Source organism: Cyprinodon tularosa, unplaced genomic scaffold, assembly GCF_016077235.1.
Source record: "Cyprinodon tularosa strain WSP-4 unplaced genomic scaffold, ASM1607723v1 ctg1000, whole genome shotgun sequence".
Classification (NCBI taxonomy): Eukaryota; Metazoa; Chordata; class Actinopteri; order Cyprinodontiformes; family Cyprinodontidae; genus Cyprinodon; species Cyprinodon tularosa.
In genome coordinates this window covers 111,737-127,757 of record NW_024037784.1, presented here as the reverse complement: position 1 = coordinate 127,757, position 16,021 = coordinate 111,737, and the positions used below count along the sequence as shown (strand labels likewise).

The window sequence follows — 16,021 nt, the reverse complement described above, 5'->3', positions numbered from 1 at the left end:
ATACTTTCATTTGCATATATTTAAACACACATGGTGTCTAAATTAAAGGTGTAGTGGACAAAATTCTTTCAGTTTTGAGTTCTGGGGCAAACATCTTCATTGTTCATTGTTCAATTCATTGTCGTTACTTACCTATTTTTATTAAAAATCATTCTGCATAAAATAAAAATGTACATGTACTAATATCTACATTAAATGAATTACTTGTTATTAAAGTAGTAACTTATCTCTGATTTCAGTAAAGATTCCTAGATGACTTGCTCAGACGTAATTTTCTCTTTACCCCATATTAGACAAAATCTAGTTCTGAAAAGAGCATGAATTTTGTATTTATCTTCTTTAATGTTAGTATATTGATGTGCATAATTAACCACAGTGTTTTTCTTGTCAGGTAATTGTTTACGTATAGAAAATTAAAATGTTTAAGTTAAAACGTTCCACTTGAGAGAATTTAAAAAAAACACAATTTCGAGGTTGAGCCTTACATCCTAGACCAGAAGGGGGCGCTAATGAAAGTTGAGCAATGTTAAACGCCGTCAAACCTCAAACGAGGAAAACGTGTTTTGGAGGAAGTGCGCTGACAGTCTCTTTAGCAACAGCCGACCATAAGCAATGGCCTCCTGCGCGATGGATAAAACTTGAATTAATGAATCAACTCTGTTGTTGCGTCACGTTATCATAAGTACTTAGCTGTTTATAGAATCAAAGAGTAGAAATTTCAGCACTAAGAGGTAGAAAACCCAGCTGTGGCTTGGAATGGCCAGCGGCGGTGGATTGGCGTCGAACCAAAGCGCTCCGGAGGCTCCCTCAAACTCGGTCCAATGCGGAGCTGCAGCGGCTCTGTGCAACATGCCGGCTCCGTCCGCCTCCCCGCCGGGCCTCGGCCTTCAGCGGGAGCCCGTCTACAACTGGCAGGCGACGAAGAGCTCATTGAAAGAGCGCTTCGCTTTCTTGTTCAACAACGAGCTGCTCAGTGACGTCAGGTTCGTCGTGGGGAAAGGCAGACAGGCCCAGAGGATACCTGCTCACAAATTCGTCCTGGCGGCTGGCAGCGCCGTCTTCGATGCCATGTTTAATGGAGGGATGGCCACCACGTCGGCTGAAATCGAGCTCCCTGATGTGGAGCCGGCTGCATTCCTGGCCCTGCTCAGGTGGGGGAGACAGGTGGTCCTCAGATCTCTGCCTGCACCCACACGGCACCTCACATTTCATCAAGACAGTATACTTAGGGAATGAGAAATACGTGAATTAGTTTAAAAAGAAATATATATATTTTTCCTCTTACGTGCTACAAAAATCCACTTCAGTCTGCGTTTAGATTTTTGTTAACATGTTTTAAAAAATTTAAAGTGTCGTTGCTTTATTATTTTTACAGGTTTCTGTATTCTGACGAGGTCCATATTGGTCCAGAAACTGTGATGACGACTCTGTATACAGCGAAGAAATATGCAGTTCCAGCTCTGGAGGGTCACTGTGTGGAGTTCCTGACCAAGCATCTGAGAGCGGACAACGCCTTCATGCTCCTCACCCAGGTCACTGTCACCTCTGTTGGTTGTTTTTTATTCTTAATTGAGTTGAATTTAAGGACACCCACCATTTTCTAGCTATAAAATGTATGCCCCTTAGTGCTGTCAAACGATTAACAATTTTAATCGCGATTAATCGCATAATATCGACAGTTAATCGCATATTTTATCTTTTTATTTCGGAAAGTGTAAAAGCCTATTTGGGCATTTTAAAAATTATGCAATAAATCAGACATCCCCAACCTCAGTCCTCGAGGGCCGCTGTCCTGCAGGTTTTAGAGGTTTCCCTGCTTTAAAGGAATAGTACACCCAAAACATGATTAGCCTTCATTTTCTACTCACCCCCATGCTGAACAACACTCTGGAGTACTTTTTTGATATCTCAAATGCATCTGGAGATCTGGGAGGCTTCTTGCTGTCTGCTGACATTCAAATAATGGAGGTCTATGGTGTCCGAGACAGAAAGGTCCATAAAAGTCCACAAAAACGTGTCAATATTCCTCCATACTGCTCGTCCAATGTATTCCAAGTGTCCTGAGTGGGTAGCATCCAGAATTTACTCGAAACGAAGTCATTTAGAATGTTTTTAGAGACTAAAACAGTAGTGTATAGTATTTCCTGAAAGCGCGCGCCAGCGCGTTCAGGACGCTACGGAAGCCGGCAGACCAAACCAGATGAAAGTGCGCATTCAGCGTCTGCTCTGCTGATAATGCAAGCGTAGAAGAAGAAATGTGCTGTTTACCTGTGCAAAGAAAGAATCAACGAAAGAAAAATGTCTGAGGACTTCGGTGTTGAGGAAGAGCAGGAGTTCTTTGCCGAGCTGAATGCGCTGGTTTTGTCTGCCGGCTTCCGTAGGCTCGTAAACGCGCATGTGCGCGCTTTCAGGAAATCCTATACACTACTGTTTATGCTCTGAAAACATTCTAAATGACTTTGTTTCGAGTAAATTCTGGATGCTACCCACTCAGGACAATTGGAATACATTGGACGAGCAGTATGGAGGAATATTGACACGTTTTTGTGGACTTTTATGGATCTTTCTGTCTCGGGCACCATAGACCTCCATTATTTGAATGTCAGCAGACAGCAAGAAGCCTCCCAGATCTCCAGATGCATTTGAGATATCAAAAAAGTACTCCAGAGTGTTGTTCAGCATGGGGGTGAGTAGAAAATGAAGGCTAATCATGTTTTGGGTGTACTATTCCTTTAACACAGCTGATTATAATGATTGCAGTAGACCAAAAGCCTGTTAATCAGCTTTCAATTAAAATCAGCTGTGCTGAAGCAAGGAAACCTCTAAAACCTGCAGGAAAGCAGGCCTCGAGGATTCAGGTTGGGGATTCCTGCAAATGACATGTAAAAAAACATACTTATACAAAAAGTTGTTTCTATTATATTTATTTTTCAAGCACTTTTAAGAAACTAGAATAAAAATATCCTTGTTTAAATACTGTGCAATAATTATTTAAAATTTGTTTAAAGAAAAATTAGGTGTTATGCTTCTATCAAAACTTTACAAAACTACATAACAGTAAACAGTACTTCAAAGTACTCCGTAAACTTAATTCTCTTTCAAACATAGACAGAAATAAAGATGTACTGTTAAAATGAAGTGCACATTGCGTTATGAAATACAGACTTCATTCAAATAAAATGAAGTTACTCACAAAATAATAAATAATTCAAACAAAATTACAATAACTGACTTCTGCAGTCATCGCAACAACGTAACATTTTACATTTAGAACATTTTCAAAATGCTTAAATATTCCTTTGCTCTGAAGAGGAACACAGCAGCAGTGCAGTCCACATGACTTAGTTCATTTGTTGTCTTGGTGGCACTAATCCAGTGAGATGCTCGTTTCTTCTGGACAACATAGAGAGACGACTCGGGTTTTGTCAAGAGAGACTTCTGGCATAACTTTAAAAAGAAACGTATCATTCAGGATACCTTGTTTGCTGGCCATCTTTGCCTTTTCAAAGCACGGGTCTGTTATGCTGCGGACTCTCACACACAGATAAGCATTCCTGGAACTCCGGAAAGTGCACGGGGTAAAACGAACAGTACAGATAGTGCTGCGGGTACAAAAAGAACATAAGCGAACGGTGCGTGTGTTTGATGCGTGATTAATGTGCGTTTAAAAAATGTTGGCATTATAGTCTAAAACAGTTAACGCGTTAATAACACATTAAAACTGACAGCCCTAATGTCCTTGTTTTGTAGCCTGATAAACCAGATTAAATGTGAGATGAAATGTGTAATTTAGTCTGGTCCCGATGAATGAGACATCAGAAGATTGTTCATGAGAACAACCCATCTAATGAGCGCCACTGACTGTTACGTAGTAAGCGCAAAAGAAAGCTAGTGGGGGAGTGTAAACAAACAGCCTGTCGGTAAAACGGCGAATACGTCTTTCTTAAAAATGAAGGAGCGTAGAGCCTCTTCTTGCTCACGTTTCAACGAAAACCCCAAGTCTAATCCTTCCAAAACTGATTCCAAAGCTGAGTCAAACGAGAACAGTTCAATAGTTGTTGCCATCTTCCTTGTTGTGCTTTCTCCAGCGTTGCTTGAGCTTTGCATCCAGAAATTCAAATCACATCTCTGCGTTGTGATTGGCCCGCCAGTTCTAGAGCCTGGGCCATTGATCAAGGCTAGACCATTCGCATGCAAAAATTATTTTGGCTGCTGGCAGGTGGAGCTAGTTTACTAGGTTACTTGTTTTGAGTAAAAGTTACAGACATAACTAAATTTAACTATGAAAGAAGAAGAACTTTATAACAACTTTATAGTCCTTACATTGTCACAAGTACAGCGCGAAATTCACTCTCTGCATTTTAACCCATCCGTTTTTGGGAATAGTGGGCTGTAACCCCACACTGCTGGGGGACCAGTGTGGGGTTAAAGGTCTAGCTCAAGGCCCCAGAGTGGCAGTCTGTGGGAGTGGGGTTTGAACTCAGAACCTCAGGATTCTATGTGGTTTATGCCCTAACCACTAGGCCGCCACTCCCCTGTAGAGGAAGGGTGAATCCAACCTGAGTGATAAATCGTTCTCTGGGCCGGATTTATCAAGATCCAATTTTGCGTGCAGTAATTTGCGCTCGCAAACTGGAATTTTGCGCGAGGGGCTGAACCATGGTTTGCGGGTGATTTAACAAGAGCGATTGCGTAACTGGTGGCAGGTGCAAAACTGTTGGAGACGCCCTATTTAAATGCTAGTTTTGCGCGTTTGGTGGTTTGCGGCAAAGTAGTTTGTAGTTTGTGCAAACTAGTGCATTAAGAAATTTTAATCTTACAGTGACACCCCCACCCCCTCCAAAAAAAAAAATATATGTATATATATATATATATATATATATATATATTAGTGCTGTCAAAATTATCGCGTTATTATCGCGTTAACGCGAGGCCATTTTAACGGCGATAATTTTTTTAACGTGAGATTAACGCTATGTGGTTTTATGGTACAATTTTCCAAGTACATCCCGCTGCAGCCTGCGAGAAGGCGGGGCTATTTTCCCCCAGTCTATGCATTTCTCATAGGCTTCGAGAGTGGAGCTCCTCAAGGAAAAAAGACGCTCATACACTGGGTGACGCTAGTGCCTTTTCTTTAAGCCCCACCACCAACAAACAAGTTGAGTGTCTGGTAACTAGTAGCAACCTGAAATACGCTGAGAAAACAGATTACTGAGGTGAAATGGAATCTGCTACGGCACTCTTGCTGTCTGTGTACGCCACAGGTCGGTATCGTGTGTGTGTGTGTGGGTGGGTGTGTCTGTGTGTGGGTGGGTGGGTGTGTGTGTGTTCTCATTTTTGTTAAGAGGCTGAAAAGTAACTTTCTAGAGCATAGACTACCTCCATCTAGTGATGTCGGTCTATTGATTTTGATGTATTGATTGAAAATTGTTCATTATTATCTTGGTTAATTAACATCTAATGTTAACTGTACCAAATTTTTTTAGCAGTAGGGTAAAATGCTTGTCTTTGTTCAAAAGACTGTATTAACTGTAAAGACTGTCTTTTACATCAGCCTGTTTTCAGGGCCTTTTTTTTGGCTACATATTTGTTATTTTTTGCTACATGCCTCCCCATCTTCTTGCCATATATTTCTATGGCATAAATCAGTGTCTGTGACCTGTTTTCATTAAAAAAAAAGAACATTGGCACAAACCTAGCCTGTATGTATTTTTTGTATGTCATCGAGAGTATTTAAATGATTTTCAATCAGGAAAAAAAATTGCGATTAAAATGCGATTAATCGCGAGTTAACTCAGGCATTGATGCGATTAATCGCGATTAAAAAAATGTAATCGATTGACAGCGCTAATATATATATATATATATACACACTTTGGCAACCTTTATTCCCTAAGGTGGTATGTGGCTGAATTTCTACTTCACTGCAGTAAAAAAAAACAAAAAACAAAAAAACTGGTGTTTTGTATTGGCCTGTAGAAAAATGCACATACCAAATGGCTCGCAAGAAGTGAATGTGGATAAGATGACTGCGCGTAGGCATCCTCGCAGCATTGGCATGTTGCTCCACAGGCGCAGAGGTCGGGGTTCTCTCCGTTAGGGCGTCCGGGCGACATGGCATTTAAAACGTCGGACAGCACTTCTGAAAAACGAGATTGGGAGATCCCAGATGCAAAAAAGTGCAATGTTGCAAGGAGTTTTGTGATATCTGGTATTGCGTGGGTCCTCCTTGTGGCTGGCTCCAAATCCATTCGGAGTTCCCCCAACAGCTCCAAAATGGCAATGCTGGATAAACGATATGTTTTGATGATCGTGTCCTCGTTCATTCCAAAAATATTCACACGGAGTGAAAAAATGCGTTCTCTGCGTCTCCTTGCTTCATTTCCATGTCTCCTTCTTGCGACAATAACCGCTGCCATGTGTGCGCAATTACGCATGCAGACCATTTGCACCTTCTTTTGAAACGTGTTAAATATAGAGTCAGATACCGTTAGCAAAATTGCTTTCAGGTTTAATAAATCACTTTGCGAGTGCTAAATTAATATATTTACATGTTCTCCTCCCACAAGACGCACTTTTGCGTGTAAACGCCCCATATTGCATATTCATTGCAGAAAAAGTACTAAATGGATAAGAGGCGCTATTTAGCACGTTTTAAAGACCAAATCCTTTTAGCACGCTGTTGATAGATCAGTTTGTACATTTTTTAGCGTGCGCAGTGAAATAGCTCACGTTTTTGTACGCGCAAACCTTTGATAGATCCGGCCCTCTGTGTAAAATGAACAGAAAAGACCACGGGTTAAAAATACAATGGTACCTTCATTAGCTACAATCACACAGTATTATATCTAATAATTAAACAAAACTAAACACTCCTGAAATTAAGCAAAATGAAAGAAATAAAAGGGGAAGAGGGGTTTAAGAGTCCGTTCAAAGTCATAGTTATGTTTAAAGTTTAAGGCTTGACCCCTTGCTCACACTGGCTCCGGTGCGGTTACCGAGCCGACGGAGACCGCAGCTCCCGCACACCCACTCTCACACCGCCCTTTTGACTATGGTGCGGTGCGGCTCCGGCAACAGGTCCGGAGATTTAACTCGCGAGAACAGAAGTTCACTTGAGTTCACGTAACTTCACGCGATAACACGGCCCAAATGTAAATGAATCAAGTGATGGGGCCACAAAGTTTTGACCCCGTCTTACCAGCAGGCGGCAGGGACGTCATATGGGTTGTACAGAGGGAAGGCGGAGAGAAAGGACAGACAATACATGCAAACGAACGTGTTTTATTTTGAAAAAAACAGTCTTTTATTCTCATTGGAAAACTTCCTGTTTGTGCCGTGATATTTGCGAGAGCTTGTTGCGGAGGGCTCCGGCACGCTGCAGGGATAGCTTTCTTGCTGAATTTTCTGCAGCGCCGGAGTGTCTCGGTAACCGCAGCCGGACAGCTCAGCAGCCGGTGAGAGGTTTACGTCTTTTTAATGACTTGGAATCACTGCGGCGCCGCACCCACCGCACCGCAACAGTAAGACCGGAGTCGGTGTGAGCCGGGGGTAATGCATTTGAAAGTGTCCTTTGTAAGTGCAGCAGATAAAATGTAAATAAACCCTGACACAGATGTTAACTGCAGTCAAAATTGGAATGAGTGAAATTTCATTCAGTTTATGGTGAAAAATGAATAATGACTCAGGAATGCATTAAACTATGATGAGGTTGAAAGACCCGTTTGCTTAGCTGCCCCCAGGGGTTCTGGTCGGGTCCAGCTGAAACAAAGAGAGGGTTAGCTCTAGGGCTGCAACTAACGATTATTTTAAAAATCGATGAATCGGCCGATTATTTTTTCGATTAATCGATGAATCGGACAAAAAAAAAAATTTATATTAACCTCTTTATTCCAAAATAAACATTTTAGACAGAACAAACAAGCACACAAGTACAGGTTGCTCATTAACTGTACTGGTGCAATATGAAAAATAAATGTTTGTGTTAAAACTACGCAAACTTACATGAGAAATGTAGCTGTACATCCACAAAATATAGGCTACTTTGTTTCATAAAGCGCAAAAAGAGACAGGCATTTTTGTTTTTTAAAGCCCCTAAGGGGTTCAAACAATAGGCCCCCCCATTTCAACAAATGAGGTTTTTTTAGACTAGAAGAGTTCTGCCTTTTAAGACAGGAAAGTATAGCAGTTAAAGTTGCTGCTTGAGAAAATACTGAACCATAGAGATAAAAATAGCCCTGTGATTCAAATTATAAATTGTATTTGGAATAAAAATTAGAGAACTAGGGGTGGTAAAAAAAACACATCCTCCAAAGACAGATATTTACATGGGAATGTGGCAGATAATTAATTGACATATTACTGATCTTGCTGGATTTTATTCTGCTTTACTTCCATAAATTGCAGGATCTTCTTTTCTTTATCTTTGCCAGAAGATTTAAACTTTAAAAGCCTTTCCCTCATAATTTGCAAGTTAATTTATTTATAAAGAAAATATAAACGCTGCTTAAACAAATTTAAATGAAATTAAAAGTAAAATAAGTAGCCAACCTTATCACTGTCTGTAACCTACTAACACGGTAAGGAAAGCATCAGATGAGCGAACTGAGAAACTAACGTTACGTTTCCCCTCTTTAAAATGAAACAAACATGGTTACTCATCCTGCTGATCAGCTCTCTTCACTGCCATTGAAGGCTCCAACGTGTTTTCTTTTCAGGTGCTGCGTCATAACAGTGGTGCTTCCGCGCCATGTTCATTTGTTTTTACAAAAGTTGCATGTTACGACTTTTTTCACTTTACAAAGCGCAGGCTATTTTAATTATTGTGATCAATTTGCGCCGTCAATCCCGGCGCATGCGCGCTTCATTTGCAGTCTGGACGCTGAGGGTAAACTCCTCACTAAAATCCTGCTGCTCTGACTCTGACTGCCGCGCTGAGAGGGATTCCTGTGGGAGAGGGAGAAAGGCGTTGGGATGGGGGAGGCGCCCCACGGCAGGCAAAAGCCGCCAGTGACACCGTAAAAAGTCGCCAGATTTGTCGCTAGTCGCTTTTTTGAAAAATAGTCGTTGGAGGGGTCTGAAAAGTCGCTGAGTTGGCAACACTGCAACTGCGGCGCTGACTCGCTCTGCCATATTTTTTTTTCTTCCCCCGGATGACGGCGGCGGCGGATGACGCATTAATCGCGCGACACAACTAATCGATGATTAAATTCGTTGCCAACGCTTTTAAAAGTCGATTTTTATCGATTTTATCGATTCGTTGTTGCAGCCCTAGTTAGCTCACGATGTAGCGGTTAGATTCAGCAACACGTGACTTGTTCGGTCTGTAGTGAGCATTAGCATTCAGTAAAACCTTTAGAAACCATCAGCAGTTCAATCAGAAAGCTTATTTCAAATAAAAACACCAACACCACTATCTATTCTACCTATACTTCACCCAAGCAGAGCACTTATTAAGCATCAGATGTGAAGGAGGGGGAAGAGTGAAGTTACTGTTTGGTCCGGTGGTTCGAAGGCCTTCGGCTTGGTCCGGTTTTCTGCAGGCCCATCTGCGGTCGATTCCGTTCTTCCAAAAGCAACTCAAAGAGATTTGGATCCATGTGATGCAACAATAAGAGGCGATTTGCAAGGGGGTTAATTTCATAACTCACTGTAGCACGGGACATCTCCCTTTTAGCTACGGTGGTTAGCTTGTAGCTGAAGCTTCTTCGATGCTGCTCCATACCAGGCATTCACGGTCCGGCAGCTTCTAACAGCTCCTTCGACGAAAACACAATCGGGGCCCCTGTTGTTTGGCGGTTAGCAGAGCTGGATTAGCTCTTTCTGTCTCTGCTGCAGCAGAATTCAGGATACACTGCGTTCACTCGGTTTGAATCGCGGGAAGAATAAACACTGCATTCAGCTCCTTCTGAATCGCAGGGAAAAGGCAGTCTGACTCGGTCCAGCGAGCACAGGCTTCCCCGGAGGGATTTGATTGCTATGTAGCATAGCCTTCAGCTGGGAGCGCTTTTGCCTAGCCATTAGCGGCGCAGAGCCACGGGCATAATAGGACACTATTATGGGAAGCTAGTGTTTTTAAAACCTACGCCGGAGGGGTGTGTCTTCAGAGGAGTAGTTCCTGTTTCAGCGACAATGTATCGCAAAAGTGGTTGGGCTGACCTTTTTAGTAGGGTTAGGACCCTTTTTTTTTTGCACTGCTTCTTACATCAAATACCTAAAGGAAAAAATGAATCGATTATTAATATCAACTGTCATGAAAGGCTTATATGGGTTGTTTTTGTTTGTGCTTTGTCTAACAGGCGAGGTTATTTGATGAGCCTCAGCTTGCCACTCTCTGCCTGGACACCATTGACAAAAGCACTGCAGACGCAATAAACGCGGAGGGCTTTACTGACATTGACCTGGGTATGTTTGTCCTCTTTACTCCACGTGTGCTATTCCACCATGTGGATTTATGATCTAAAAGTGTAGCTGCTCTGTGTGTTTGTATGCGTAGATACTCTATGTGCAGTGTTGGAGAGAGACACTCTTAGCATCAGGGAGAATCGTCTGTTCGAAGCAGTGGTCCGCTGGGCAGAGGCAGAGTGTTACAGACAGCAGCTTCCCCCGACATCGGAGAACAAGCAGAAAGTCCTGGGAAAAGCCCTTCCACTGATCCGCTTCCCTCTTATGACCGTTGAAGAGTTTGCAGCCGGTATGTGTCCTGGCAGAAGTTCTGTTTTGCTTATCAAGCTGATAACATTGATCCTGAGCAGTTCTCCAATCACTCCGCACGTTCTTCATGTTCCTGATGTGTCCATACAGCTCCAAACCACAGAAACCAGTTTGATATTTTTTCTTGTGCAACAGGGCCTGCCCAGTCTGGAATATTGTTCGATCGGGAGGTGGTAAATCTGTTTTTACACTTTACAGTAAACCCCAAACCACGGGTCGACTACATTGACAGGCCTCGCTGCTGCCTCAGGGGGGAGGAGTGTAGCATTAATAGGTTCCAGCAGGTTGAGAGTCGGTGGGGGTACAGCGGCACCAGCGACAGAATCAGGTCAGGCTATGTTTGTTAGACGACACCAGAATAAGAAAAAAGCTGAGTCATGTTTCTTTTTTTAATGACTTTTTTCCTGTTTATCTCTCCCTTTAGATTTAATGTTAACAGAAGAATATGCATTGTGGGTTTTGGCTTATATGGTTCCATACATGGACCCACCGACTATCAGGTCAACATACAGGTAAGGCCTACAACCACTGGAAAGTCTTCTTTAGGAAAACATTCATACAAGGCTTAAAGGTTAAATGTTGTAAGAATTGCTGCCATCTAGTGATGAAACGTCCCTCTATTAAACATGTATTGTTCCAGCGTATTGTTCCTCCACGCAGCCGACCCGGGTTCGAATCCGACCTGTAGTCCTTTGCCGCATGTCTCTCTCGCTCTCATACCCCTTTTCTGTCAGCCTACTGTCAGAAAATCAAGCCACTAGTGCCACTAGAAGAAAAAAAAAAGCCTCTACAACACAGTTGTATCAAAAATGGAATAAAACATGAAAGATATGGAAAAAAATTCAACAACACAGAAAGGGCAGTTAAATGAATGTTTACATGGTTTCAGTAGCCGTAGTCGTCATGATGAAGGCGAACTGAAGGTCCATGGGAAGTCTCTACAAGATTGATTTACTGTGACTAAATACCAGTGTTCACTGCAGCTTTGAAAGCTACTGAACTAAACCCACATAAACCTACAATTCTGCACCAACAAGATGGGTATACGTTTGCATGATCTACTGTTATGCTTCCCAAAGTAATGAGTAACACTGTCTTATAAACCGAATTTAAATTTTAGTGTTACAAAATGGCAACTTAGTCCTTTTTAAAATCTTTCTCCATCCCTCGCCCCTACCACCTCGAGAAGGCTTGCTCGGTGTTGATCCTTTTTTTTTTTTTTTGCTTTCTTGGGAATAGTGAAACCGTTTCTTGTGTTGCTGCTGCATATGCATGGTACTGCATTGTGCTGCAGTAATGCAGACTTTCAGTTGTTGGGTTAGTGTCTCCAAATGACCTTCCAAGCTGCCGTTAATCACACTGAAGTGTCAATAAACATGTTGTTCTTCCACTTTGTTAGTATTGACTTATCCCTCCCTAACATAGGTACTTTCAAGATGGTAGACTGTCATGACGCTTTGTAAACAGGTGACCGGCCTTATTTATAACCTAATATCATATTCCTCTCTTATGAAAATGTATCTGATTATTAGTGGAGGAAATAATAGAGCAATAATAACACCTATGTATAAAGAGAAACGTAAGAGCAATTGTTACACGACGATTCTTTAAAACAGCTGATTAAAAACACAAAATGCAGCCAATAAAATTAACATTAAAGTTAGATATCTTAGTATTTTCTCACCTTGGAGAATTTATTCTGCGTCCTTTAGGTAGTGATGAGTCTTTGACTCCTGCAGAGTTTAATGGTCTCTTGCTAATAAGTAATGGAAGGATGGAGATGGTTTAGGAGCGTTAGGCTGGGCCTTATAGGACCGCTGCCCTTTGAGGGGAGCTCTATAGAGAGTCTGCTCCTTCCTGTTAGGAGCCAGTAGGTACTCGGCTCTGAAAATGCATGTTGCCTCTCCAAAATGCGATTAAAGATATCTTGAGTTGTTATTTTTCTCTAGAAATAATATAAAAATATAAAACATCATTAAAAAAATCTTTAAAACATAACAAATTAAAATTTAGTAAATAATGTATGTCCATTGTATTAAAATTAGTTGTCTTCTTAATTCACAGGGCCCCATGCTTGTCTTTGCCTAGGACCCCAAATTTCCTTAATTCGCCCCTGCTTCGATTCTCTCCTCCCAGTTTGTCTGTCGTGCAGAGAATTACCTCCCCTGATGCAAGCGCGCGCATCGCCCTAAACTCACACCCATTGATGAGAAAGCGGATTGAAATATGAACAAAAAGGGACTTTTTAAACAAATTCTTAATGTTTTCATATTTTTTATACATGGATGCCTTAAAAGTGATAGTTTTGGTGGACAGATAAATTCGAATTAATAGGATTTTACTTGTATAGAGACATTTTTCAGTCGATGTGCTACAGTCAGTGTGTACTGTGCTATGAATAAATTCTCTGCCATCTTTGCCATCAACACTATTGTAGATAATTTCTGACACTTTATGTGTTCAACTTAGAACCTGGAACCTGCCGAAGATTCGCTCCCCTCCTTAATTTGACATTCCCTCAAATCGCGTCGCGTCGCGTGTGATGCTTTTCAGAACACCGTAAGCTGCTCCGCTGGTTGTGCGACTGAGCTCAAGAATGAAATCGCATTTTTGCTCAGGCTACTCAACAGCCTGCCAATTGTTGAAAGGGCAATATTACTGCCATTACTGTTAATATATAATAGAAGGGGGGTGATTTTTTTATGTTTTTTAAGTTTTTCTTTTAAGAAGGGGGATGCCATCCGCCCTCAACTCGAGTACTGGTCTTAACAGTACTATATATATATTCACTTGAAATAAGACTGTAACCCAGTAACAAAGGTGTGAACTGACTGAACCATCGACTTGTAAAAGTAATTCATTAACTTGCTGTATAATCCAAACAGAGGAAATAAATCCAAACATCCAAGTAGTGCCGATGCTTTCCGGGACTTTGAACCACCTCAGGATTTTCTGTTATGTTTATGATTACTCACCGTTACACCGTGAAAAGAACTTTCACTTAACAGAATTTTTCATTTCTTTTGTCACACCTTAATACTTCAGATCATCAAGTTAACTTCGATAAATAACTTGAATCATTTCCAACATTTTCAAATAGATATTTTATGTTTAAAGTAAACACATGGTCCTGTGTCACAAAATAAAGTTTTTTTACTCATTAAACCATTAGGTAATTATAATTAACCTCAAGTTACTAGTTCAATCTCAGTAGCCCCATCCAGACCTGATTTCTGTTAGATGTGTAGAATCAGAGACTTAATACGATTTAAAACAGGAACAGTCAACCTATATGGCATGAAGTTGGCCAAACTATCACAGGAAAATCCAGGAAAAGATAAACTGATTCTCTGACATTGATCAGAGGACCATGGTAGTTATTAACATGAAGCAGCGATGAACCTCCCCTCATCTGTTAATCATCTGTCATGGGAGAAACAAAAGAACTAATAACAGCATCCATCCTTTAGACCCAATTATTTTCTATTAAGATCAGTGTTCAAAATCTAAATAAGATGGACAGTTGTGGCTAACGTCCATGAGGCGTTCAAAGACTACGTTTCTCCCCTAAAAACATCTTCATGATCCCGAACACATGAAAGTATTCTGACCTAAATGAGCTGTTTGGAAGGTCTGCATCATGTTAACTTTATTATAAAACTAAAAAAGCCTTTCATCATAAGCACATCAACATTGAAGGTCTTGGTCTGCTTCAGCATCTGAGTGATTATCCTAGATTATTAAAACCATGACTTCTTTATCTACATGGTGTAACAGTCTCCTCACTTGGCAAACAATTAGTATTACTCCTTAGGGGGGTAGTGATGTAAAAACACAAAGTAAACTAGATGAATCTGTTTCTGAATTCTGACATTTTGTTTTGTATATTAAATTGATTAGATCACAAGACAGAAAGATTTCTGTAGAGTCTTTAAGGTTAAACCCAGGAACATAGAGGCAGCCCTCAGTCTCCTCATGTGGGATTGAGATAGAAGGTGGGAAGATGGTTGCTGTGGAGGTTCCACACCCGAACGGTCTATAGCCGCCAGTCTCGCCATTTGGGCAAATGGGACTCCTTTTTTTAGGCCATGTTCTTTTTAATATGCTGATGAATCAAACCATGTTTCCAGTAACAAATCAACACTTTTCTATTTTCAGATCATAGAAAGCGACAAACGCATCACACTAGGTCAGAATGACACCGCTTTCAGCTGCGACGGCTCAGGAAACACCTTCAGAGTGATGTTTAAAGAGCCTGTGGAGATCCTCCCCAACATCAGCTACACTGCATGTGCCACCCTAAAGGTTAGTCGAACCCATCATCCAAACAATTCATCTTTGAAGCCTAAACAGACTGGTTTTATTTATTTGTTTTTACTCTTTTTCGTTTTTCTCACTCAGGGTCCAGACTCTCATTATGGCACTAAAGGGTTGAAGAAAGTGACAAAAGAATCAACCACTGGGACCAAAACAACATTTCTGTTTTTTAGCTCACCTGGAAACAACAATGGAACGTCAGTGGAGGACGGACAGATACCCGAGATCATCTATTACATATGAACTTTGCGTGTTGCCATGCAGGTACAAAGAACCAGGAGACCTCAGACCACTGGGTAGATTGGACTGCTATGAATGAATGCAGTGCCTCGGGATCCCATGGAGTATTAAAATATGTATGTATGTGTGTGTGTGTGAGAGAGAGAGAGAGTGGAAGAATCTATGTACATAAACATGCAGCTCGGTTTGTGTGTGGAAAAGGTTTTTTTTTCGGCCTAAAATACTTTTTCTGTCATAAGTTGTCTGAATACTGATGTTCTGTGATGCAGAAGTTGTACAGATAAAAAGGCAAATGCAGCAATCCAACCTTCATCGAGGCCAACTCACTATATCGGTTTGTACTGATGCATATTTTAATCGTGCACTGTTGTACTTTATAAAGCAGGTGTCTTCAAGTACTTTCTGTTTGTTGTACAAAAAGGACCAGTCTTCATTTTGCCAGTGGTTCACTCTGTAAATTATTAGTCAATATTTACTTAGCACTTCACTAAAATGTACACGGGAAAATAACATTTCCTGAGACATTTATGGCTAATTTAAACGTTCATTAGTTTATTTTTTAGCAATAAAATGTGCTAAGACATTTAGCATTTAAAAATTTGTGCATTCTTCTTTTCTGCCACTAGGTGATACTGTCTCCTTCCAAACTGGGTTCCAACCACTGAAATTATTTATGGTAGTATATCTACTAAACTCATATATTTTGTCACATTACTTCCACAAACATGAAAATATTGTATTGGAATCTTAT

General features: G+C 41.0%; 1 protein-coding gene across 2 annotated transcripts; it reads left to right on the top strand.

The window, feature by feature from the left end:
• Nucleotides 1–540: 540 nt before the first annotated feature.
• Nucleotides 541–15,777, top strand: LOC119776639 (BTB/POZ domain-containing protein 1-like). Of its 2 annotated transcripts, none has more exons than XM_038275290.1 (8): nt 541–1,151; nt 1,376–1,532; nt 10,299–10,404; nt 10,496–10,693; nt 10,912–11,041; nt 11,138–11,225; nt 14,872–15,018; nt 15,115–15,777. In XM_038275290.1, the coding sequence occupies exons 1-8, from the start codon at nt 757–759 to the stop codon at nt 15,271–15,273; spliced, it is 1,380 nt and encodes a 459-aa protein (XP_038131218.1). In that variant the 5' UTR covers nt 541–756; the 3' UTR covers nt 15,274–15,777. The 2 variants fall into 2 exon arrangements, with proteins under 2 accessions (XP_038131218.1, XP_038131145.1); XM_038275217.1 differs by having other exon boundaries at nt 10,849–11,041.
• The last annotated feature ends 244 nt before the right edge of the window (nt 15,778–16,021 follow it).